The 27,797-nt window shown below is 36.4% G+C and overlaps 2 protein-coding genes and 1 long non-coding RNA gene across 7 annotated transcripts; 2 read left to right on the plus strand and 1 right to left on the minus strand.

Annotated features, from left to right (window-relative positions):
* The first annotated feature begins 12,013 nt into the window (after positions 1-12,013).
* LOC110889848 (benzoate carboxyl methyltransferase) lies at positions 12,014-13,555 on the plus strand. Its single transcript, XM_022137417.2, has 4 exons — positions 12,014-12,088; positions 12,165-12,569; positions 12,678-12,932; positions 13,052-13,555. The coding sequence occupies exons 1-4, from the start codon at positions 12,014-12,016 to the stop codon at positions 13,418-13,420; spliced, it is 1,104 nt and encodes a 367-aa protein (XP_021993109.1). The 3' UTR covers positions 13,421-13,555.
* A 136-nt stretch (positions 13,556-13,691) lies between these two features.
* Positions 13,692-15,223, plus strand: LOC110889849. Of its 5 annotated transcripts, none has more exons than XM_035979629.1 (6): positions 13,693-14,071; positions 14,212-14,292; positions 14,412-14,458; positions 14,605-14,658; positions 14,790-14,936; positions 15,025-15,223. In XM_035979629.1, exons 1-5 carry the CDS (start codon positions 14,025-14,027, stop codon positions 14,855-14,857), a joined length of 297 nt encoding a protein of 98 aa, XP_035835522.1. In that variant the 5' UTR covers positions 13,693-14,024; the 3' UTR covers positions 14,858-14,936; positions 15,025-15,223. The 5 variants fall into 5 exon arrangements, with proteins under 5 accessions (XP_035835521.1, XP_035835522.1, XP_021993110.1 ...); XM_022137418.2 differs by having other exon boundaries at positions 13,694-14,071; positions 14,376-14,458; XM_022137419.2 differs by having other exon boundaries at positions 13,696-14,071; positions 14,376-14,458; positions 14,605-14,648.
* A 7,669-nt stretch (positions 15,224-22,892) lies between these two features.
* Positions 22,893-24,343, minus strand: LOC110891871. Its single transcript, XR_002565619.1, has 3 exons — positions 24,205-24,343; positions 23,487-23,549; positions 22,893-23,215 (listed from the first exon to the last, which is right to left on the minus strand). It is a non-coding gene; the product is annotated as an uncharacterized LOC110891871 (long non-coding RNA).
* Positions 24,344-27,797: the final 3,454 nt, after the last annotated feature.

Raw genomic sequence — 27,797 nt, forward strand, 5'->3', positions numbered from 1 at the left:
TCAAGATCCGTGTGAAGAGCACCTACATGGTTTGCTATTCATTTGTTGTATCTAAGTTTGTTCTTGGTTTTGATAGGTGATTTTGGCATCATCGGTATAACTTGTTTTCAGAATAAACAACGTAAGTGAAAAGAAAGTGGTAAGGGCTTTTTGGTAATGCTTCGACATTCCAATGGAATGTTTGTGAAGGAAAGTAAAAATCCTTTGATTAGGAGAATTGGGTGGAAAAGAATCTAATTCAAATTCAAATTCAAATTCAGTCAATAGCCAACTAAATACAATATTTTCCAATTCAAATTCCAATTTCGTCTGTTTCTATGAACCAAATAGCTCCTTATTGCCAAGTCACTCTAACGTAGACATGAGGGTGTTCACTCATTTTTTTCTCTCAAGTGTGTAATACTTTCATTAAACCATAACAATTATTACTATATTATTAGCTAGTCAATATTCTACATTTATTTGATATATTATTTTCATTAAAATACTAATACTAATTTTAAAATAAGACAAAAAAATGCAATTATAAATGATTTTACAATTATAAATACCAAAAAAAAATTAAAATTATTAATTAATCATCGTCATCAACAACGTCGTCATGTGAGTGATTTTTCCAAAGATGCTCTACAAAGCTCGCACGGAGATTTATATGTGTTTTTGTATTGTATATTGCATTGTGAATTGCTTGTTTTTCTTTGGCATTTAGTAGTACATACTTTGGCTAGATGTAATCTTCATGGCAAATCGCTTTACCCGAGTTATCCAATATCATATTATGTAAAATCAAGCAATCGTACATGATATCCAGGGCCGTCTCCAAAAATCACAAAAAAAATTGGCCCTGTTCGAGATAAAAAATTTGGGCCCTATTCGCAAATATTCATATAATATAAACTCGTCAATCATTCAATCAAATATATAAATACTAAATTGTTATGAAATAGATATAACAAATTAACAAAAATAGTGTAGTAAAAATGATCAAATTATCGAACCTACTTGCTAAGCGAACAGTGTGGTTCTTCATCTACGTTCACATCTTCTTCACCCACATTATCGTCACTCAAGTTAGAACTAGAATTTTGAGTTTCTTTTGAAATAAAACTTGTGTATTCGGTTTTGTTTTACTTCATCCGCCTTTCTTTTCTCTTCCTCTAGCTTCCTTTTCTTACGTTTTTTATTGCCGGATAGGTGTTTGTAATTAGGAACGGGAGGCATAATATCTAAATATTAACAAAAAACATTCATTCAATCACATGAATTTTTATAGTATATGAAATCAGAATCACACATATTAATATATTATGATATAAAAAACGTATGACATCAAAAATATATGAAATCAAAACGATAAAAAACATATGATCGACGTTTTGTTTCCAGTTTCCCTCGTCCCAATTCCCTGTGCGATATACTATACTGCCTGCGACAGTGCGACGTTTTGTTTCCTTTCCCTGATCTAGACATCATAACACTAATTGTAACAATAATTAAATAATTCAAATTCCATAAATGCTAAATTGAAATACATTGTTCGAAATTCAAGTTACATCAAGTAGCAACAAACAAATGAAACAAAAACATAAGTTTATTTTTAAGGCGAGTATCTAAGTCCACCCTAAATGGTTTCCTTCGTGTCGTCGTCTATCAACCTGCAACATGTATTAAAATATGATCAACAAAATGTTGGCGAGTATACAAGTTTGATAACATAGCATAATAGTGAGGGTAGTTGCTTATTTATAGGCTAAAAAGTGCATTGGAGCGAGAGGACCTTTCGTGCGAGAGGGTATTGGGGCGACTGGTAGGCTTGGAGCGAATGGCCCTTCGCGTGAAGGGGTAGTCCCTTCGTGCGAATGGCCTTGTTCATTCTCTTGAAGGTCCAAGTTCAATTATTTTCGTATTTTTAGCCGGTTTTCGATGTAACAAGCATAATTGTGTATTGTATAAGTACTAAACATGTATAACGGTTTTTAAAACATTGATTTTGAGTATGAGCATGCAAATAAGTCTAAAATGTATAACATAAATGTGAATAAGATACTTGAATTTCATTATGATCAATCGTCTCGGATTACAAAGTTGAAAAAAAGTATGATACAACAAATAAAATTTTCCAAAAATAGAATTATTACAATATTTCCTAAATAAGGAAAGTACAGAAATGCGAGGCGCTACAATCTCCCCTGCTTTAGTAAATTTCATCCTTGAAATTTATTCAGAGGAAGACTGAACGAAAAGGTGTTGATGCTTGGTCTTTATCTCACTCTCGAGTTCCCAAGTGAATTCAGCACCACGTTTTCCTTCTCATCGAACCTGGACTATGGGGATTCGACTGTGTAGTAGTTGTTTGGTTCCTCGGTCCATGATTTCGACCGGTTTTTCCATAAAATATAGAGTCTCGTTGATTTGCAGATCGTTGATCGGAAGATGAAGTCCTTCATCAGCTAGACACTTTTTGAGAATCGAGACATGGAATGTTGGATGAACGTTGCTGAGCTCTTGAGGTAAGTCGAGTCGGTATGCTACTTTGCTAATCCTTTCGAGTATCTTGAAAGGATCTACAAAGCGTGGATCAAGCTTTCCCCTTTTGCCAAAACGAATAACTCCCTTCCATGGGGATACCTTGAGGAGTACTTGAGCACCAACATTGACTCCAAAGGTTTGCGACGTTTATCAGCATAGCTCTTTTCTCTGCTTCTAGCCTTGAGGAGATTGTTGTGGATTTTTAGAATCTTATATGTGGTTTCTTGAATAAGCTCAGGGCCAGTGATTTGTGCGTCTCCATTTTCGTGCCAACAAATGGGAGATCGGCACTTGCGACCACATAGTGCTTCAAAAGGAGCCATTTGAATACTGGAGTGGTAGTTGTTGTACGAGAACTCAATCAACGGTAAATGCACATCCCAATTTCCACCGAAGTCAATAATACAAGAACGAAGCATGTCCTCGAGGGTTTGGATAGTACGTTCATTCTGTCCATCCGTTTGATGATGCAAAGCCGTACTGAGATTAAGGTGAGTACCCATCGCGGTTTGGAACGTTTGCCAAAGACGAGAAGTGAAACGACCATCGTGGTCCGAAATGATGTCAATGGGTATACCATGACGGCATATGATCTCATCCGTGTAGATTCGAGCTAATTTCTACACTTTGAAATCTTCACAAATGGGGAGGAAGTAAGTGGACTTGGTCAAACGGTCAATGATAACCCAAATACTATCATGACCAGAAGGTTTTCGAGGGAGTTTGGTTATGAAATCCATAGCAATGTTATCCCGCTTCCAAACTCGTATTTCTTGTTGTTCGAGTAAACCAGAGGGACGTTGATGTTCAACTTTCACCTTTGAGCACGTGAGACACTTCGAAACAAAGGTGGCGATATCCTTCTTCATACCAGACCACCAATAGGACGTACGAAGATCGTGGTACATATTGTCGACGCCAAGATGAATAGAGTATCGTGATTTGTGTGCCTCCTTCATTATGAGCTCATGAAGTTCACCACGTTTTGGTACCCAAATGCGATCGAGATAGTAGAGGATTCCATTGGATTTAGTCATGAGTTGGTTTTCAGCACCACACTTCATCTCGTTGTACATGTTCTCCTCGTTGATGGACGAATATTGGGCTTCACGTATACGATTACGAAGGTCGCTTAAGATTTGAGAACAACGAATGCTGCTAACATGAGCCTTTCGACTGAGTGTATGGGCCACGACAGTCGCCTTACCAGGGTGGCAGCGAATTTCGCAGTTGTAGTCGTTAAGCAATTCTACCCAACGACGTTGACGCATGTTCAGCTCTTTTTGGTTAAAGATGTGTTGTGGGCTCTTATGGTCGGTGAAGACCACACATTTAGTACCATATAGGTAGTGTCGCCAAATGTTTAATGCAAAAACAACTGCGCCAAGTTCGAGATCGTGAGTAGTGTAGTTCTTCTCATGTATTTTTAGTTGTCTCGAAGCATACGCGATAACCTTGTCTCGTTGCATGAGAACACAACCAAGACCTCGGTTAAATGCATCGCAATTCACTAAGAAATCATCATTACCATCAGGAAGAGCGAGAATAGGAGTGTTGCAAAGTAAGTCCTTAAGCATTTGAAAAGACTCCTCTTGTTAGGGACCCCAAACAAAAGGTTTTTATCTTTTTGAGTCAACAAAGTGAGGGGAACATCGATTTTCGAAAAGTTTGAGATGAATTGACGGTAGTAGCCCGCCAATCCGAGAAAAGAACAAATTCCAGACGGAGATTTCGTTGCGATCCAATTCTTAACAGCTTCGATCTTGGAGGGATCCACATGAATACCTTTTTAACTCACGACGTGTCCAAGGAATTAAACTTCTTTGATCCAAAATTAACACTTGGAGAATTTGGTGTATAGTTGTTTAGCACGTAGAAGTTCAAGGATCAGATGCAAATGACGTTCGTGTTCGGGTTGGGTTTTCGAATAGATAAGGATGTCGTCGATGAATACGATCACAAATCGGTCTAAGTGGGGTTTACACACACGGTTCATTAAGTCCATGAAGACCGTAGGTGCATTGATCAAACCAAAAGGTATGGCCACGAACTCGTAGTGACCATATCTAGTACGAAACGTGGTTTAAGGGATGTCCTCTTCGAGAACTCGAAGTTGATGATAGCCAGAACGAAGATCGACCTTGGAAAAGTACGTTGCACCTTGGAGTGGATCATAAAGGTCATCTATACGGGGAAGAGGGTAACAGGTTTTGATGGTGAGTTTGTTAAGCTCACGATAATCGATACACATTCGAAATGAACCATCTTTCTTCTTGACGAAAAGGACAGGAGCACCCCAAGGAGAAGTACTTGGGTGTATGAAACCTTTATCAAGCAACTCTTGAAATTGACTTGACAACTCTTGCATTTCAGAAGGTGTAAGACAGTAGGGAGCTTTAGCGACAGGAGTAGAACCATGGATGAGGTCAATGCGAAAATCAACAGTACGAGAAAGAGGAGGACTAGATAGGTCTTCGGAAAAACATCCGGAAAATCACGCACAATTGGAACATCTCTTATGTCTTTTCCCTTGCCCTTTTCTTCCACAACGTGAGCTAAAAAGGCAAAGTACTGTTTACGTAAGTACTTGTTCTCTTGTGTGCATGACATGAGTTTGAGTCCCCGTGAAGAGTGTCACCAGCAGGAAGAGGCAATCGAACAAACTTTTCATGACAAGCGATTTCAGCATGGTTCTTACGAAGCTAATCCATGCCTACTATGATATCAAAGCTACCTAATTGCATTGATATGAGATCGATAGGGAAAACATGATCGTTAAGAGTGAGAAAACAATCGTGAAGAACAAAATCAATAGTGATAGACTTGCCATTGGAAACTTCGACAGTAAACGACTTTGGGAGTCTAGAGCATGTACAATTTAACATTGATTCAAATTCAACGGACACAAAGCTTTTGTTCGCACCAGTATCAAATAGTAAGGAAGCATATAAGCCATTAACAAGAAACGTACCGTTCACGACTTCATTGTCGTTCTGGGCTTGGTTCGCGTTGATGTTGAATGCACGACCACGAGGTGCTTGCTGTTGTAGTTGCTCCTAATTGAGTTGAGGGCACTGAGGGCGAAGGTGAGTAGTGTCTCCACACTTGTAATAAGCTCTTACATATTTGGCAGGAGCTTAACGGTGTTGGTTTTGAGGAGGTTGCTGAGCTTGGTTGCCTTGTGGTGTAGGTCCACTACGACATATGGCAGTTGTATGCCCAAACTGATTGCAATTTGTGTAATAGCGGCATGAAATGTTGGCTGGTTGATGGTAATGACAGGTATTACACTTGGGATGTGTCCCATTGTAAGGCTTTCTCGTGGGTTCTTATAGGGGTTTGGGGTAACAACAGGGTAATCGCGTTACAACTCAGGCTTTGAAATCTGCGTTTCTTGCCTTTGTTGTCACACGACTGGGTTTTGGGTTCTTTGGGTTCAGTGGTAGCTTGATTAACGGTTTTGGTGGTAGTAGGGGTTATGGTTTGTTTATCTCTCACTCGGTTGTTGTTAAGGCTCGCTGCCAGCCGGTAAACTAACTCTATGGTGTCAGGTCTTGTGGCTTCAATGGTGTCGCGAATAACATAGGGTAAACCTAGTAAATATTTCCTGATAGCACGCTCAGGAGTTGAAACCAGGTGGGGTACTACAACACTCAACTGTTTGAAACGGGTAGTTTAACCAAGGTTATCATCACCGACCTGCTTGAGGTGCCAGAACTCTTCCTCAAGCTTCTGCTGCTCATAGGGAGGGTTGAACTCGGTCGTCATCATCTCCTTAACTTCAGCCCAAGGGAGGGCGTAAGCTTCTTCATTGGAACAGATATTATGCTCGTTCGTCCACCAGTCGAGAGCTCTCACCTGAAAGACACCAGTAGCACTTCAGGTTTTCAGGTTGTCAGGACATTCACTGTTTATGAATGCCACCTCGATGCTATCGAACCACTTGAGCATCGCGGTAACACCATCATTGCAATTGAAGGGTTTACGGTGACAAGCAGCGAAGTGCTTGTAGTTGAATGAAACAGGCTTAGGTTGGTCGACCTTGGAATTGACAGAGGATTTGGGGTATTGGATGCAGTAACCTTGCTCACGATTTAAGGTATTTCACGAGCCATCTGCTTAGCCATAAACGCGAGCATCTTCTTGTTGGTGTTGGCCTTAGATTTTCCAGTGGTGTTGGAAAGACGGTTGGAAGATATCTAGAGAGTCAAAACAGGGAAAAGGATGAGACTTGATCATAATGTTTTGGAAAAAAATTAGATTGTATCATGTAATGTGTCACATAACATGTAGTTCACATAAGCATAACAAGATTTCACATAGCATCATCACAAATAATGATAAAAGAATTGTAAATTTAGTTTGTTCACGAAGAATTATTATTGTTTTAGATTGCGAGGAAAGTGCGATTCGTGTCTCCAATGTTGAAATGAATAACGTATTAAATGTAAAACACATTAAAATTGATAAGACATAAAAGAGATTCAGTATAAAACGTGGAATGTCTCGGAATGAAACTAAGACTTTTCAAAAGTGTTCGAAAATCCTTTTGAGTTAGGGAAACATGTTTTGGCCTAATGGGTAGAATACTCTCACCGAGAAGTAGTTAACGGTATTCACCCTTCCAGTTACTACATATCCCTAGTCAACTGAAGATTCGAGACTTTGGCGAGATTGAAAATCGAAGAGTGGGACTAGTTATCAAGATGCGGGTTTCACCCTTAACTTGGTAACATGGTACCTTAAGTGTGGTTAGTACTTATCAGACAAAACAAAGAAATAAATTTCGAATCGTCGATAAGGGTCCTCTAGAATATGAAAGGGAAATTCCCATCAAGATATGGATATCACTCCTAACTTGATGGTGATATTTCGTGAAAATTGATAAACGCGGATTAAGAGTCCTTCACAAAGGTGAGGGTTTCACGCCTATTTCGGTGAGGTCATCTCGTTTATAAGATAAAAGTATCTTCAAGTCTTCACATGTGTATTGTGTTTGCCTTAGGAAATGCATGTATATTTGAGACCAAAGAAAATGGTTAAGAAACAATTAAGAAAGAATGCAAGTAGTTTTAAAGCACAAGCAAGAAATGTTCCTAAAATATAGACTAGGTCAAAAGCATAGCAACTTTTCCTAATTCCCTATAGTTATGGTTCTGATACCAATCTGTCACATCCCAACCGATGGCGGAAACATCGGAGTGAGACGAAAACAAGATTGCTCGAGACATCATAACACTAATTGTGACAATAATTAAATAATTCAAATTTCATAAATGCTAAATTGAAATACATTGTTCGAAATTCAAGTTACATCAAGTAGCAACAAACCAATGAAACAAAAACATAAGTTTATTTTTAAGGTGAGTGTCTAAGTCCACCCTAAATTGTTTCCTTCGTGTCGTCATCTATCAACCTGCAACATGTATTAAAATATGATCAACAAAATGTTGGCGAGTATACAAGTTTGATAACATAGCATAATAGTGAAAAAGTGTTTACTCATATCCAACATGATAAAATGTATAACCTATTACTAACATACTACACAAGTGTAAGCTATATGTAAAACGAGAGTTTAACGCAATCGTGATTACCAAACAACGTCGAAACAAAGATGGTGTAACATAGTTTACGTAATAATACCACTAGAATACGGGCGGGGCCTTAGTCCTATAGCGCTATAATTGTTAAGGTAGGCTTGCAAAGTTAATGAGCATATAGACACGTGTAAACAAAGCATGCGAGATTAACAAGTATAAACAAGTCTCATGTTAAATAGTGGATAGAGTGTGATTTTGTAACAAGTTTAATAGTGTTAGGTGTTTTTGTATAATTGTACATGTTGCACCCAAAGTGTCTAAAATTGAAAATGGGATCGAGTATACTCATAGAGTCACAGTTTTGCGTAGATTTCCATGATACTGAGAACTGATTAGTTGAGGTTGGTACACCGAGGTCACCCTGAAATGAGTAAACAAGGTGTGAGTATTCTGATGTGATAACGGTTCCAGATTAGACTTTAAAGTACGAAAAAGTGCAAAATAAAACTAATACTGGACCCTTTGTGCGAATGGGCCCTTCGCGTGAATGGTAGGCCATTCATGCGAATGGTTCTGTTTTGTGCGTAAAACTTTATTGTAAACTGATTAACGTTTAACCAGTAGTATTATTTGTCAATAAAAGTGTAAACAGTAAATAAAATGTTCAAATAGTCAAATGAGGTGGTGGAACTAGGTTGGAAAGCCAAAGCTTCCACGGTTCACACTTCTGTCACGACTCAGATTCATCCATATTGAGAATGGGGAATCTGATATGACTTCAACATTTGAGGAACTGATGAACTTGAATTAAACAGAAAAGAAAATCAAAACGGAAATACGTGAAACAGTCCCTTCATGAGAAGCGTGTTGCCTTTCATGCGAAGGGTGTGAAATCTGTTAAAACGATTGTTTAATCCATCCAAAACAGAACATTCCTTGGTGAAAATTAACCCTAACACAAAACCATAACTATGAACTGAGTTGTGAGCCTGGTGGGTACCAGATTCCATCAAGTTTTGTAACAAAATGCATGAACAAGTTTTAAAATTAAAGTTTGTAAATCTTAATTTCAATCTCATAAGTGGTGAGGTTTCACTAGTAGTTTGCCATGGCAAACTCGTGAAAACCATCCAAGAGATGTAGCAATCAAGATGATTTTGAAGAAAAGTTAAGAAAAGAAATAAAAATGCAAGAAAATGTAAAGGAAACAAAAAGAAATGAAAGAAAATAGTTACAGAATGCTTCTGCTCGCAAGAGGGAGTTTCGGAGTGTCGGGGAGTGTCTTGGGTGACTGGGAAAGTGGAAGGAGTGAGGGTAGGCGCTTATTTATAGGCTATAAAGTGCATTGGAGCGAGAGGACCTTTTGTGCGAGAGGGTCTTGGGGTGACTGGTAGGCTTGGAGCGAATGGCCTTGTCCATCCTCTCGAAGGTCCAAGTTTGATTATTTTTGTATTTTTAACCGGTTTTCGAAGTAACAAGCATAATTGTGTATTGTATAAGTATACTAAACATGTATAATGGTGTTTAAAACATTGATTTTGAGTATGAACATGCAAACAAGTATAAAATGTATAACATAAATGTGAATATGATACTTGAATTTCATTATGATCAATCGTCTCGGATTACAAAGTTGAAAAGAAAGTATGATACAACAAATAAAAGTTTCCAAAAATAGAATTATTACAATATTTCCTAAATAAGGAAAGTACAGAAATGCGAGGCGTTACAGCTGTGATCAGCATCATCGACGTAGAGGGTTTTGTTTAAGGGCGAAATTGAGGGTTAACCAGGATATCATCATCATCATTGGCGTAGGAGGTTGTTTGAAAGGTCGAATGAAGGGTTTTGTGGGGTGGAATCGTGGATATTGATTAGTTATTAGTGGATAATCTTGTCATCTTGAGGTATAAAATTTTTTATAATTCTTGTTTAATTTAGAATCTTTAGGCTTATTGTGTGATTTCATATGTTTAGAGCCGTAAATCCCAATGTTTAGTAACTTTAGTTAATGTGGTAAAGGTTGATTTTGAATCTTTAGGAAAGTGAACCTTTGATGTTTAATACTTGAAATGTATGATTGAATGAATGTTTTTGTTTTATGTTTACTTGTTTAGAAATTATGCCTCCGGTTCCTAAATCAAACACCTATCCGACCATCAAAAACGTAAGAAGAGGAAGCTAGAGGAAGAAAAAAGAAAGACGGACAAAGTAAAACAAAAGCGAATACACAAGTGTTTTTTTTAAAAGAAACTCATAGTTCTAGTTCTAATGTAGATGAAGAAGCTAATGTGGATGTGAACGTAGATGAAGTAGCTAATGTAGATGTGAACGTAGATGAAGAAGCTAATGTGGGTGAAGATGATGTTAACCCGGTTCCTGATATTGATATTTTTGATCCTAGAAATTGGGGTGGGCTTAGTAATGACATGATTAAAGAGTTGGTTACGAAAGGTCCAAAAAGAGATATGGATAGTATTAACTCTTAAATCATTGTCTACAACTCGTTGGGAAAGTCGTAAAGATAGTATTAAGCCTATAAGAACTCAACTTGGAGATGTAAGAAAAGTTTTGCGAGAAGTTAGGGAGACGGATAGAGATGCTAAAATCATAAGCGAAGCTAAATCATTAGAAGAGTATGAACTTGCTGATTTTGAATTTTTGGCACAAAGTGTCATTTGGTTTGAATTATTATTAAAAGTGAATGTGGTGAGCAAACGGTTGCAATCAAAAGATGTTTTTTGATATTGCTATTGATGAAGTGGACAAATTAATTAAATTCTTTAAGAATTATAGAGAAGTGTGGTTCTCTAAGGCGCTTGATGAAGCTAGAGAAATTGCAAATGAAATAGATGTTAGTGCGGAATTCCGTAAAAAAACGTGTGATATATAAGAGAAAACAATTTGATGAATCGTCAAGTGTAGAAGAAGTAACATTTTCACCCGAGGAGGATTTTAGAGTAAATTATTTATATATTTGATTAAATGATTGATGAGTTTATATTATATGAAGATTTGCGAATATGCCCCAATATTTTTCTCTCGGGCAGGGCCATTTTTTTTTATTTTCAGAAACGGCCCTACACGCATACGTGAGTCTCTTAACTCTCTTGCATCAGATTTTCATTTTTATTAATTAAACAACTTATTATTATGACATCATTGACATAATCCCTTTTTATCAATTATATAACTTATTACATGATATTTACGTAGTATTTATTTGCTAGTTTTGTATGTATAATTATATTGTATTTTATCTTTAGAGTGTTTAAAAAAACTTGCTTTTTTTATTTTTAACTCAATTTTTTTTTCTAACAAGTATTTTAATTTCAACTTTAATCCTCTATACTTTTCATCTTTCGCAAATTTTCATTTTACTTTTCGTTATAAATTTTATGAGTTAACGTGGCGCAACGTGCGTGTGTGGTTCAACATTTTTACGTTTTGTAAATTGATACGACAATGTGCTTGTGTGGTTCAATGTTTTTACGTATATATTTTCCCGTTTGACAGGTTCGTTGCAATGCCCGAATCCTAGATTGACTTCGTTATTCTTTTTTATGTTTTACGTTTCAGTCTAATTTCTTTGCATTAACACGCCCTAATTTCATGTTGGTGATCGCTAACGGTAGTGTGACATTGGTGCTATTTAGCATGGTTTTACGTCCCGTCACAACGGAGAAGCATAATAGTAGTCTCTTTTAAATAGTGATATACAATATTTTATTTAAGGTGATAAAAGAATAGATGAGAGACAGCTAATAGTGACATACAATATTTTATTTAAGGTGATAAAGAACAAATGACAGACAGCTAATAGTGATATACGGTATTAAAGAACGCCTATTTATAATAATAAAAAATGGCTTATTTAAACCAATAAAAAGGCCTATTTAAAGCAACAAAAATCAGGGTAACAATGGCAAAGAATAACAAAGATGGCCTTAGCAAACATCCTACATATGAATACTGGAGACGGAGAATTAAGCTATGCCAACAACTCCTTGCTTCAGGTTTGAGTAATATCAAAAACCTTTTCCATATATTTAACAATATGTTTCATCTTATTCGTTCTTATTTTCTAATCAGGAAACCGCGATACGGAAAGTTATACCATTTATAAAGCATTCAATCAAAGGTATAGCAAATTGTGACATCTTCAAAGATTGTATCACTGTTGCAGATTTAGGATGCTCATCTGGCCCTAATACACTGTTGGTCGCGTCTAATATCATTGATATAGTGCATGAGGTGTGCAAAGAAAATAATCGTAAAGCACCACAGTTTCAAGTGTGCTTAAATGATCTCTTTGGAAATGATTTTAATACTCTTTTCAAACTATTACCGGATTTTTATGCAAAGATTAAGGACAAAGGAGAAAGTTTTGGCCCTTGTTTTGTTTCTGCTGTTCCGGGTTCTTTCTATGGTAGACTCTTCCGCGACCAAAGTCTGCACTTTGTTCATTCAGCTAATTGTAATAGTTGGCTTTCTCAGGTATGCATAATATCCAACTCAATTTGTAGTTCTCATATGTGATATGACTATAGCTAAAATTACTCAAGAAAACATTTGAGATAATAAACTATGTGTAACATGTGATAGATGCCTCAAGGCCTAGAAAATAATGGATCAAACATATACATGGCGAAAACAAGTCCTCCAAATGTATTTCACGCATATGGAAAACAATTTAGTATTGATTTCACAAAGTTTTTACAAATGCGCTCTGAGGAAGTAGTATGTGGTGGAAGCATGGTTTTAACATTCCCTGCTCGGAGTATAGTTAATCCAACTTCAGATGATAGTTGTGCATTTTGGGAGCTACTCGGACAATCACTCATCGACATGCTCAAAGAGGTATATATGCGGTTATTTCGTATCCAAATTTGAAATCAAATTATAGATGAATATTTTGGTCAAAAGTTCTAGCTATTCTGCTTTGCTTACGTGACTAACCATTTAAGATTAACTGACAGGGGTTGGTACAGGGATCAAATCTTAACTCATTCAACATTCCATTGTATTTTCCATGTGAGGATGAAGTTAGGAACGCTATTGAATATGAGGGATCATTTTCTCTTAAAAACTTGAATGTTTTTAAACTCAACTTGGATCCACATGACACTGATTACATAAACATGAATGATTCTAATGAGCTTAGTCAAATCCATGGGAAAAACACATCAAACATGCTTAGGGTGGCTCTTGAACCGTTGTTGGTTTCACATTTCGGAAGTTCCATCATTGATGTGTTATTTAAGAAGTTTGAGAAGCATGTTGCCGAATATCTCTTTAAAAAGAAAATAAGACACTTTTTTGTAACCATAACATTGACCAAAAAATGAATTGCCCGTGTTCAAAATAATCTTTAGTGGTTATTTTAAGTTTCCTGAGTTGATCATATATAAATTCTTGTCATTGTATACATTATATGAACCATCTATATATGAAGAATTATAAAGGGAGGGTTATTTGGTTAATCTGGACGTTTTTTTTTTTTACATAAAAGAAAATATCTACACACTTGCCTCAACAACATCATCTCATGCATCACCTTATTTTTAGGACCAATTTAATTTAAACCATATAAATAAGCAACAACTTTGTGCTTAGGTAGGTTGTAACTTCAGCTTTGGGTGTTTCCCAAAAAAAAAAAATTACATCTACTAGGTTCTCCACCACAAAACCCTCTTTCTTCAAAAATATCATATACCCTGTGTCTCTGAGCATTCTTTCATCTTCCCTACCATAAAAAACCTTCTTTTAGAAGAAATATCACATCTGTGATGTCTTCTTCGTCTCACCCAGCCACAAGTACATGCACAATCGACTTCATCACTCTCACTGAGTACAAATCCAAGATCATCGTCGACAACCCATCTCCGGCTGGCCTCCCTAATCCGACAATTATGACCGGCACCGATTCATACCAACAGTTGACACTAAGTTATGGATCCTTTTTCTCGTCGTGGTCGTCGTCCACTGCTTCCGCCCAGGTGAGTGAATTGAAACCCTAACAATCTTGTCTCATTGATTTGATTGAGAGTGAATTGTTTGATTTTTGGTTGTTTATTGTGACTGAAAGTGGTAGTGAATTTTGTGTTTTGGAAATCAAATATGTTTTTTTTTTCAATAGGTTTGGTGGGATTGAAAAAGTCCCAACATGCTTGAATCGTGAACTGGCTGAAAGGAAGCATGAAATTATACCTCTTGACAGGTGACATACGGAACTTCACTAATGTGTTGTTGCGATTAAACATTTTGTAACGGGAAACTTACCTTGCTCTATTTTACTTTAAGGGTTATTTTTTTGTCTCTGTGTATCGGCTTTGATAGGCATGGGAGAATTAACATGCCTGATGCATTCTTTATCCGACAATCATGTAAGTTTTGATAAATTAAGGGTTTTTGTTATTCAGTACCAAATGTCCGATGAATTGAGTTTGTTTGAAGCATGTTTTATTGTAATGTTCGTGGTTTTGGATTGGTTGAGAACGGTTTGGGGTGTTGTTTGGATCGTATTTTGTAGGGAAACAATGTACATGCTCTTGGGGATTCAGCCGACCCATGGGGGTAAGGACAGGTTATGTTTTAAATAACTTTTTTATGCTCAAAATGTTGATGTTAGTTAAGATGAATCCTTTCGCAAACAAAAAAGAGGTGTTCTAATTGTAAATTGTATTTCTAAAAAGAAAAATGGCATCATAATTGCAGGTGCTTTTTTTAGGGAATCGAAATTAGTGAAAGAAGGAATTGGAATTATTTCCACTAGAAAATTATGAGGTCTTTGGTTTATATATTGTTCAAGGAATTTGGTGAAAGCATTAAGGAGTTTACTAATGAAGAAATTGGTGATGGCATGTAAGATACCATGGTAATACTTCCTTTACTTACCTTCGTTGTTTATTGAAACTGACTAAAATTTTGTTTTTGTTCTTTAAAATGTCAGCTATACTTTTTTCCCTGCTTTGTGGACAAAGTAAAAGGTCTAGACTGGGGGTCATGTACATGGTGAAAATCTAATCCTAACTAGCAAGAGTTTGCAGAAGTCAAGATCCATGTATAGTTTCGTCGATTGCCTGTGTTGTTCATAGTTTCATAACGGCATTAATACTACACTTGTCTAAGACGCGTTTGTAGATCTCAAACAAATCACTCATTTATGTTTCTTCACATTACCAGATGCTACTGCCCCTCTTTTTTCAACTAAAATTAACACCAAAACTTTGTCAAGAACTCTTTTTCAAGGTACCTTTTCCTTTAATTTATTTGTCACCACTGGAAAACAACATATATCTACTTGATTATTCAAGGGTCATGTTGTGACCACTTACTCTTTGAAGCTTTGTTCATTACTTTGGAGTACAAAGTGATTATATGTGATATATTTGACTAATGTATTTTTAAAAGAAATGGTAGTCCTGATAGTTATAAATTGGATGCTTGATAAATTATTGTTAGTTATGGGCCCTTGAAGTCAATTTTTTTGGAATTGAAGTCAAGAATTAAGTATTGTAGGATTCATAGCACATTGCAGCGTGTCCTGTTTGCATTTTCAGCCAACCTGCCACCAAAAATGAATGTTAATTACTCTTAAGTAGATCTGGCAAAACAGGTTTGGGTCAAATGGTTCGATTAAATAAAACAGGTTTGGGTCAAATGGTTCGATTAAATAAACATATATTAGTTCAAGTAAAAAAAAATAAATTTTATGTGTTTCCCACGACGAAGTTAAAATGTTTGTTTGATGTCATACGTTATAACACGTGTTAGCAACGTTTCTGGCTTCGTAGCCCGCGCTGCAACGCGCGCGGGTGTAATTTCTAGTTTACGTAAATTAGTAAGTTCATACAAAATATTAAGGTTGTAAACCAAGTTAGCTCATTTATCTTAATGAGCAAATTAAAAGCTCGAGCCATTTTTGGCTCGTCGAGGTGGCTCGTTTGTTTTCTAAACTTGTACTTTTTCTAATGTTGTGTTTTATTACAACGAATGATATATGTAAAGAAAATTAATAATTTTTTAAGGCTTATACTAATCACACCCCTATAACCTTATTTTCACATCCCTACTTGTATACGACCCATATAGAATGTTGTTGCACAATATTAATGCGTTGGAATGTGTTGTTATGACTTGTTGTATACGGGCCGTATAATATTATATGGTCCGTATACATTATACACGACCACCCAATATAATGTTATATGGCCAAAGTTGATTAATTTAAAGAGGCTTAAATCAAGTTTTTGGTTTTTAACACATGTATAAGACCGTATAATATTATACGGTCCGTATATATTTATATGTTTTTTTTTGAATTTTATAAACCGAAAGAAAGTATATTATGTTGGTTCAGTTCTGTTTATACATGAAGGAAAACAGTAAAACATACCTGTTATAGCAGACAGTGCGTTGGAGAATCCGGTAATGGAGTTCGACATGCTTGTCATCGTGATCTGGTTCCTCCTTAGGATGCTGACTAATGATGGGGACTTAGAAAACCGAAAAGGGATATCGGCTAGGAGAGGAGGTCGAATTATGATGTTATGGCTAATGGGATGTGTGTAATTGTGTAACTGAGTAACCCCTTAACCTTCACATAATTCTCCTTATATAAGCACCCAGGAGGAAACCTAATTAGTTAATAAGGGTAATATGGTCCATCAACAATTACCAACTAATTATTTAATAGGTTCTAATATATTTTGATCTCTAGAATGCAAATGATTATGATGGCTATAGATTAAATATCAATACGTAATATATTTAATCTTACATTCTCCCACTTAGCCGAGTAATCATTTACTATGAGTATTAGATAAGCCTGATCAGGAGTTAACACTCATTTTAGCCTTAAACAAGTACTATAGCAGAAAAATACAGCCGTTGAATCATTATGCGACTCAGGACCCCCATTAATCATACTATAGCCTTAATTTAAAACCTAATCATCATGATCAAAATACGCGTAAGCCCTTTGTTTGACTTGTAACTTTATTTGTCTATATGCCATTATACCGGTTGAACATATTCTAACAGACATACAAAATCAAACTGAGGAAATTTCATTAATCATAAACATAAGCTAGTACAATATGCTCAAATAAGGTCTTTACTAAATCCCATATTCCGAACATGTTCTTCATAAACCTTAGGAGGGAGACCTTTAGTCATCGGATCCGCAAGCATATCCTTAGTACTAATATACTCGATACAAAGATTATTTTCCTCAACTCATTCACGTACAAATAGATATTTTGTATCGAGATATAAACCAGCTCCAGTCGAACTGTTACTGTTCGAGAAACTAACGGCAGCTGAATTATCACAGTAAAGCTTCAATGGTCTAGAAATGGAATTAACGATTTTGAGTCCAGTGACCAGGTTTCTAAGTAACATTCCATGACAGGTTGCGTTATAAACAGCAATGTACTCTGCCATCATTGTGGAAGTTGTGGTCAACTGTTGTTTATGACTCTTCCATGAGATAGGGCCGCCTGCTAACATAAAGATATAGCCCGAAGTGGATTTCTTGTCATCTTTGCATTTGGCAAAGTCAGAATCAGAATAGCCCACAACTTCTAAATGATCACTTCTTCTATAAGTCAGTTTATAGTCTTTCGTCCCTTGCAGATATCGAAGTACCTTCTTAGCTGCTTTCCAGTGATCTAAGCCAGGATTAGTCTGATAACGGCCTAGCATTCCAGCAATATAAGCGATATCTGGACGAGTACAGACTTGAGCATACATCAAGCTCCCGACTACTGATGCGTAAGGTATATGGCTCATTTGCTCCTTCTCAACCTCTGTTGTCGGACACTGGAATGAACCGAAAACATCTCCCTTAACTACTAGAGCGACGGAGGGTTTGCACTGTTGCATGTTGTAACGTGTAAGGACACGATCTATGTAAGCCCTTTGGGACAATCCTAAGATCCCTTTGTTTCTATCTCGGTGAATTTCGATGCCAATGACGTAAGAAGCATCTCCGAGATCCTTCATGTCGAATTTATGCGAAAGTAACCGCTTTGACTCATGCAACATGTCTAAACTATTACTTGCCAATAGAATATCATCTACGTAAAGGACAAGTATAGTAAAGTTACTCCCACTCATCTTGAGGTAGGTGCATTGATCCACTTGATTCTTCATAAAACGTTGCTTCTTCATGACTTCATCAAACTTGAGGTACCACTGACGTGATGCTTGTTTTAACCCGTAAATGGATTTCTTCAACTTACAGACTAGATGCTCCTGACCTTCAGGTTTAAAACCTTCAGGTTGTTTCATGTAAACATCTTCGTCCAAATCTCCGTTAAGGAAAGCGGTTTTAACGTCCATCTGATGTAACTCCAAATCAAAATGAGCTACTAGGGCCATGACGATCCTTAATGAATCTTTACGAGAGACAGGTGAAAACGTCTCTTGATAATCAATTCCCTCTTTCTGAGTGTAGCCCTTTGCAACCAATCTCGCTTTGTAGCGTTCAACGTTCCCATTCGGATCCAGTTTTGTTTTGAACACCCATTTGCATCCTACGGGTTTGACTCCGTTGGGTAATTCTACCAAATCCCAAACGTCATTTTTCTTCATGGATTCAAGCTCATCAATCATTGCTTTATTCCATTCAGAAGACTGATCACTGCTAATGGCTTCATTATAAGAGATAGGATCATTGAGCTTTCCGGGATCCATTTCAGTCAGGTAGGTAACATAATCATCCCAATTAGTAAGCCTTCTTTGCCTAGATGACCTCCTGAGTGGATTATCGGGTACAGCGTTTTCTTGGTTATGAGCGTTTGATGTGCCTTCGTCATGAGGTATAATGGGTTCTGATTGTAGAGGTGAATTTGGAGTTGGTGCAGTAGCTTCAGGTGCAGTAGTTGCATTGGGTACAAGAGGAGTAATCGGAGTAATGGTAAGCGACGAGTCTCTCCCCCCCGCGTCTTGTACTTCTTGCAATTCTTCGTAAGGGTTGGTACTGCTCCCACTGACCTTGAAATCCTCCAAGAACGCGGCACGCTTGGTTTCAACAATACGGGTGACATGGGAAGGACAGTAGAAACGATAACCCTTAGAGTTCTCAGGATACCCGATAAAGAAACAGGTAACTGTTTTAGGGTCAAGTTTCCTTAGGAAAGGATTGTAAAGTTTTGCTTCAGCAATGCAGCCCCATACTTTCATATATTTAAGACTCGGTTTCCTTCCTGTCCAAAGTTCATAAGGAGTTTTAGGGACAGACTTAGAAGGAACTCTATTGAGTATATGAACAGCTGCTTTTAACGCTTCAGTCCAGAGGAATAATGGTAAATTAGTGTTGGCTAACATACTGCGCACCATGTTCATAAGGGTACGGTTTCTTCTTTCAGCGACACCGTTCTGCTGAGGTGTACCAGGCATGGTGTATTGGTTCACAATCCCCTGGCCCTTACAAAACTCATAAAATGGACTAGGAGCTTGACCCACATCAGTATGTCTTCCATAATATCCACCGCCTCTATCTGATCTCACAACTTTAATCTGACGATCTAATTGCTTTTCAACTTCAGCCTTATAATCTTTAAAAGTTGTTAGAGATTCGGATTTCTCCTTAATAAGATACAAGTACATGTAACGAGAATAATCATCAATGAAGGTGATAAATGAAGTATGTCCTGTTATGCCAGCGATTTGGTAGGGGCCACTAATGTCAGTGTGAATGAGTTCTAATAAATTAGAACTCCTAGTGGCACCTTTCTTATTTGCTAATGTCATTTTACCTTTAAGACATTTGACACATGTTCCAAAATCAGAGAAATCGAGAGGAGGTAAGAGTTCATCCTTTACGAGACGATTTAATCGTTCTTTTGAAATGTGGCCTAAACACTGATGCCACAACATGGATGAAGTCTCTAAGTCTTGTTTCTCTTCCATCTTTGTGAGTGATTCATTAATGTTATATGACAACAAAGATTTAGAAAAGTTATCTTCTAGTTCTAATCAATAGAGACCACCATCCAGAACACCAGTACCATAAAGAACAGAATCATAGAGGATAGAGAGTTTGCGATGACCATGGGAAACAATAAAACCGTCCATGTCTAACTTTGGTCCTGATACAAGGTTCCGATGGCCTTCACTTCTAATTCTCGATATAAGGTATCATAAAGTTTAATACATAAACCAGTTTTCATAACTAATTGTAATGTTCCAATGGCCTTCACTTCTAATTCTCGATCATCCCCAACCTTAAGCGTTCTTTGGTTTCTTTCCAGCTTCCGGATTGAAAGGAATCCCTGAGTAGAATTGGTAACATGAACCATAGAACCAGAATCAAACCACCAAGAATTAGCAGGAACACTTAAATTATAGGACTCAAGTATCATAAAATAATCGTTACCTTTCTTAGCCAGCCACTCCTTAAAGTCAGGGCATTCCTTCTGCATGTGTCCTGTCTTTTTACAGAACTTGCAGCGGATACTGCCTAAGGAGTTCTTAGAGCTGGAAGGTGCACTTGTATTAGAATTAGGATTAGGCCTTTGGACTTTTGAAGCATCCTTCCTCTGATAATTGTTCTTCCTTTTCTTAGAATTGGAGGTAGTGAAGTTTGCAACATCAGTATGGCGATCCATCCTCATACGCTCTTCCTCCTGCACGTACATAGCGACCAGTTCACTCATTGTCCATTTGTCCTTCTGAGTGTTGTAATTGATCTTGAATGCTTCAAAGGACGAAGGAAGCGAAGTAATGATGAAATGAACAAGGAAACCATCACTGATTTCCATTTCCAGCCCCTTCAGCTTATTGGCCATGTCATTCATCATCATGATGTGTTCGCGAATGCCACTCCTCCCATCATACTTAGTAGTCACCAACTTGAGAATAAGGGTACTAGCGTGTGCTTTAGACGTCCCCTTGAACTGCGCCTCCACAGAAGCCAAGTAGGTTTTAGCATCTTCAGAATCAGGAATAGCTCCCCTGATAGCATTGCTTATGGACTGCTTCATAAACATGAGACACATGCGGTTACACCTAGTCCACTTTTCATGAAGTATCTGCTCAGCAGCAGTACTCTGAGTGGTAAGGTCCGCTGGCTTATTCTCCCTAAGAGCGTAATCAAAATCCAGCAGCCCAAGCGTAAGCATGAGAGCATCCTTCCATGCAGCAAAGTTATCACCCGTCAAAGATGGAATCCCCTGATTTGGTGCTGATAGTGGAAATAAGATGAGCAAGTTATGATACTAAGGAAGAAGTCCTAATGTGATCTAAGGGCACGTTAAACTAAGGCAGGCATAAATAATGACCATTTTACATTATGAAGCTGTGATAATGTCTATGACTAACATCAAAATAATAGACTTAGTTAAAATTCTACTTAAACGAAAACAAAACAGCTTTGGCCAGAAGTGTAATCATTTAAGCATATGTGCAAAGTGGTTGTAACAAATCAGGTTTGGCCAGAAATTGAAACAATCACTTTAGTTATGCACTTGTTAAGTATGCCATCTATGAATCTTCCTGTCAACAGCTGTTAATTGTGATAACATAACTGAAAAATTCGAAATCTAAGGGATTATGAGATATTATTTCATGTTTTAAGATGATCTAATTTTATCAACATATTTCGAAAATAGTAACTGTTTATCTAATAACAGTTTTGAGTAAAATTAAAAGATAAAATTAGATCAAACATGGAAAAACACCCATTAATCCTAAATCATTCCAAAACATAACAGAATTCTTCGAATTTTCCCAAGAACATGATGAACCCTAAAAAATTAAAACATAAAATTCTGGACCCCGAAACCTGAATTCTAATAATTTTTCTAAACAGATTTCGGCTAAAACATAAACCAGTTAATTTCGAATGAACATATGATTAATCTTTTCCGAAAACAATGATCTCGAGTGGACATGACCGACTCGAAACCGGCTGTTAGATTCATAAGGTTTCAAAAAATTCCGTTTTCCAAGTTTCAATCCCAGAATTATGGATACGAAAACAGAACTGACTAATCAACATATGCTCTGATACCACATGTTGGTTCAGTTCTGTTTATACATGAAGGAAAACAGTAAAACATACCTGTTATAGCAGACAGTGCGTTGGAGAATCCAGTAATGGAGTTCGACATGCTTGTCATCGTGATCTGGTTCCTCCTTAGGATGCTGACTAATGATGGGGACTTAGAAAACCGAAAAGGGATATCGGCTAGGAGAGGAGGTCGAATTATGATGTTATGGCTAATGGGGTGTGTGCAATTGTGTAACTGAGTAACCCCTTAACCTCCACATAATTCTCCTTATATAAGCACCCAGGAGGAAACCTAATTAGTTAATAAGGGTAATATGGTCCATCAACAATTACCAACTAATTATTTAATAGGTTCTAATATATTTTCATCTCTATAATGCAAATGATTATGATGGCTATAGATTAAATATCAATACGTAATATATTTAATCTTACATATTAAGTTTTATTGATATACGACCATATTAGCGATAAACGTACACGTACGATCCGCATATAATTAAATGTTATAATTTTTTTTAAATTTTATAAAAACAAAAAAACGTATAATAAGTTTTTTTGATATACGACACGTACGAGCCATGTATAATTATTTTTTTTTACTTTTAATTTTATAAAACCGAAAGAACGTATAATAAGTTTTTTTTTGATATACGACTAAATTAGCGATAAAAGTACGCGTACGGTGTTAGACCCTAATACGTTTTAACCAAAAGCCGTAGCGGAAATACGAATATCAAAATTTCTTTAATTATAAATGTTCTAACATACTTGAAATCCATTTAAAAGGAATCATTTAAAAGAACTAAATCATTCATCTTTAATTAATGTACCAAATATAACATGCGAATACAAACTAAATGACCATCCTTTTGTACAATCCATGTCCTATAACTCGATCTTCGCCCGCTTGTTCTTTGTGATAAATGGTAATGATCCGTGTAACCAGCGGTCACCATAAAGAACCGACACATTAGTAATGGTGACATCAAACTTATAATATAAACATATAGCTAGAGGAGCATATTACATTCTAAAGACGCGATAAATCTTGTTCGATCATTCTTCCAAACTCATCAACTACTTCCCGGCAACAACTCACTTGGACCCAACGTTATTATACCTGCACTTTTCAATTCATTCTCAACGATAACATTATTAGCAACGTGTACCCTTAAACATAATGAAAACCCACAACCTCACATAAATACATTCTATTAATCTACAATCATTAGATTACATCACATGCACACACGCTCATATATCCGAGCACATACTTACGTTTCCCATATACATGTATACACCTATAAGTTCGTACTACATACGTTCACTATGAATTCTTATTTATTTACCGCATACGATCACATTCATTTAATTTTTTTCAAGAACCATACCTTGTTGAGCACACCATTTTCCGAATATAAACATGCTTATGTATTAGTTCTGTCCATTCACACCTGTGTTACATCCACATACAATCATTCCTACGAGAATCAGTCTCATACATAATGAAATTCACATTTACATGCACCAACATACATGCTACCCCTTTGTGCAAGCTCTCGTACGGGTTCCGTCCTTACTTGTATCCCACAAAACTCTATAATAGGCTTGGGGTACCTTTAGGAAGCTAAACGGGGACTTAGAAACCAAGAAAAACGAGAAAAACTAGTTTCCGGCATCGGACCTGCGTAGACAGCAGCTTAAGGCGTCGACTGAAAAGGGGTATTGCGTCGGCGATGGCCTGCAGAGGCGTCAGCGACGCGACCTGCAGGTTCGACGCCAAATTTCATTCTTTTGTGCATTTCGACCCCTTTTCGCGCACCTCGAGCATCCGGAAACATGAATTAACAATTTTCCCAAGCACCCAAATCATTCCTTTTCTAATTCTCATTTCCCAACATCCAATTTTCACAACCTCGTTAAATACTTTTGTAGTTATGACTCATTTGTTTATCATATATTATTTTAAACACAACTAACATATATAATCAAATTCCGTCATTCTTAGCTTGATACCACTATTTGATTCCCATCCTTTTATGATTCCCAATAATAAGCATATCTAACTTCATTTAAATAAATTAAGAAGTGAGTTCGGTAATCACTTACCTTAAGCGTTAGTATTCATGTTAGCTTCATTGTATCCTTTTGACCTATTAGCCTTCCATTCTTGAGTCCATATCAATTGGGGTTCTTATCCTTTCAAGCCATTATGTCCATCAGGTAGTATGCATGTTCATTCATACCACATTCATTTCCACCTCTTAGCTACATAGACTTTCATTCGTCAAACTTTTACACGCATAAGAAATGAACCCACAACCACTTTGTTCAACATTCATGAAATCAAATTTATCATCATACATAACATATAATCGGTCAAACACCCATATCACATGATTCTTTATAATCTCACAAACATATTCATAAGTCTAACCATGATATTCACATATTCGTTGACTTTTCAGAAAGTCAACGGTCAAGCATACTAATTTCCAACTTAGAAACTTATGTCCATATTTATATAGTAGACCATACTAGCGACACCATATACATTTCATACTCATGTTTTAGGACACATACAAACACATGATCAATTAACTACATGATATACATAGATAATTAATTCAATTCGTAGTAATGCTCTCATGATACTACAATTGTCAACTACATTAGAAGTTAGCCAAAATAACATAATTCCAACATCATCCTTTACTTGTAAGTCCACATGCTATACATTTAGTACACATTCATTTCTAAATCACAACTAAGCAATTAGTCCAACACATTTTGTGCACCACACCATTCAAGCATAGCGTACTAGTTCCTAAAGCATACTTTTACTGAATCACCTCATCAATTTCATTCTCACATGGAATTCATCAAAACACATTCCTTATGCTGTTCTACTATCAACTACATCATTATCACTTTCTATTCATGTTTAGCCATTACTTGCATACAATTTCACATATTTTTGTCATTTAAACATTTCATCAAACATTTGGTATGCGTACCACATTCTAAGCATAATGTACAAGTATTTCATGCTCTTCTTCCTACTTATCACTTTCATTCATAAAAAAAACTAAACATCTAATAAATTCCGATCATGCTCAATTTATCTAAGAAGAATTCATCACATATAACATCACACATCCAAATTGCATAAGTATTGGTATGGGTGATACACCCATGTCATCTTCATCATCACCAAGTAGGTTTCATGTCAAAACATCATATTACTTGAAATTGTTCATAACGAAAGTTTTATTTGGTGATTCTAACACACTTTTATACTTAGTTTCATACAAATTTAAGAATTGGTGATAAACCCACTTCATACATAATCACAAAATCAAATATTGCAACTTACCACAGGTTTATTAGGTTGTGATGATTAGGAATCCTCATTCATGCAAAGGATCATTACCTAATTTGATTTTGATTTGGGAGAATTTGGGATGGATTGAATTAGAGGGAGTTCTTGCTCTCCCTCTCTCTGTACACGAGAGACATGCACACACACTGACAAGTGTTTTTGTGTTTATAAAAATTTAATTCAACTTGCTAGATTTAGCCCCTCATGTTTGCCATCTTAACCCATTTACCACAAACCTTATATCCTACTATTAGACTTATGGTATTTAACTAAGTTAAATAACTTAGTTATCACCTTTCATTCAGTAACACATAAAACTATACTTGTGAGTAAAACATTCGGGTTTTGGGGCGTTACATATGAGTGTGGAATAATTTTCAACTTTTATTATTACTTAACGAGTTTGTAATATGTTGTCGATTATTTTATGCAAGCATTTTTAGGTTAATAAACAATATATACTAACAACAAAACATGTGCATACGATAAACAATTCGATAACAATCATCAAACAAACAACATACAATATAAACAAAAGATAAACATTTACCTGTATATGCATAGCAGTAATGGCCTCCACCATCCACTGTATATGTCGCTCAGTATGTCACACCCTCAAATTCCATATGCGGAGTACTACCGCGAGGCGCGTGGCTGACCAGGATCATGTCACCAATCATATTGAACAATATAATAACAAACAGTTTTTTTTCATAAATAATACGATTAGTGACTAACGTCCAAAGTTCGTAGTTTAAAATAACATTTAAAGTCAACAGCGGAAGTATAAGTTTAGCAGTTTAAAATAATTTATGCATAAATATATTAAAAATTCTACAATAATATTTTTTGCAGATTTTTTTTAACTTTGCAGAATTATTGTAGAATTTTTTAATATATTTTTGCAGATTTTTTGTGGATTTTTCGCATATTTTTTTGTAGACGTTTTGCAGATTTTTTTTGAATATTTGCAGAATTTTTTATTTTTTTTACAAAAGAATAATTACTCATATTTTTGCTGATTTTAATTCTGTGAGTAATCTAATTTAACTTTGGGTAGAAAAATAAAAAGAAATATATAAATTATGTAAAAAAATTAAAGGGATATAGAAAAGTACCCAAATAGGTAAATATTTTTCAAAGTACCCAAATAGGTAAATACTTTTTGTATCTACACTAGTTTGGGAAAAAACTCGTTTAAAAATCCATAGTTAGATAATAAGAAAACCCAACAAGGGTTAGTGCGACCACTACACTCCCCGCAGCAAGCTCCTGAGCAGTCACTGAGTACCTGCAAAGCATGCAGTAGGGTATCAACATAGAGTTGCCGAGTTCACGAGTTATCCAGTTTTAGTTCCAAAAACTTTTGTTTATTAAATTATTCATTTATACCATGCCATGGAGAGCTACCCCATAAAACAAGCTACTAAACTCCATGATAATATCGAAACTTTCGCACTTAAGTTGTTGGTGCCCCGTTTGTCAGTGTCTATCATCATTGACACTTGCCGAGGACTATTAGTTCACACCCGTCCACTCAAGGCACGGTGTGAGGCCAAAATAGCGCTATTTAACTAATATCCCGTTCACCTGGCCCCGACGACTAATCGGTAGAGTAATGTAGGGACTTCATGATAGAGTTGCGTTTAGTAGGCTAGTTCATGAAATATAAATAGTATTTAACTTGAACATCCCACACAAGGGGAAAGTGTTGTCAGTTCCGTTCCTAACCACCGGGAATACATGCTTTAGTAAAGTGTGTGAACTCACCTTGGTTTGCTCGGCAGGTAGTTTTTTTGTTTTAATAGTTGGTCAACCATGTCCTAATATGGTTACCAATACTAGTTAGGTTTTTTTTATCCAAGTACTTCACATATTTGTACACATAACTAACAAGTAGCATACAAGGTATCACATATAACACAAGTATTCTACGTGTCACATAGACAAACAGTAACTTATGTGAGTACAGGATCGGATCGTAAACGATCACTAGATCTGCGGTGGATTCGATTTAACGTGCGGAATCCGTTAAATTGAACCGTAATCATGCGCGAGTACGTAATTAAACAACGTTTATTACGAAACGACGACAACCGGACAGAGTTTCGACTCAATCTATACAACGAACACTCGAGATCTAATTAACGTGACGTAAACAGAGTGTTCTTGACGAAGATGATGAAGATCTGATCAGCTTCAAGAAGTTCCGGTCAAGCGAAATATCTTCTGATCGTTCATCTCTTTCCTTGATTTCGCTTGTAAATGAAATAATATGATATTTATAATAGACTGATTTCGCTTGATGGACATTTTCAAT

The sequence above is a fragment of the Helianthus annuus genome, chromosome 11, assembly GCF_002127325.2.
Source record: "Helianthus annuus cultivar XRQ/B chromosome 11, HanXRQr2.0-SUNRISE, whole genome shotgun sequence".
In the NCBI taxonomy this organism is placed as follows: domain Eukaryota; kingdom Viridiplantae; phylum Streptophyta; class Magnoliopsida; order Asterales; family Asteraceae; genus Helianthus; species Helianthus annuus.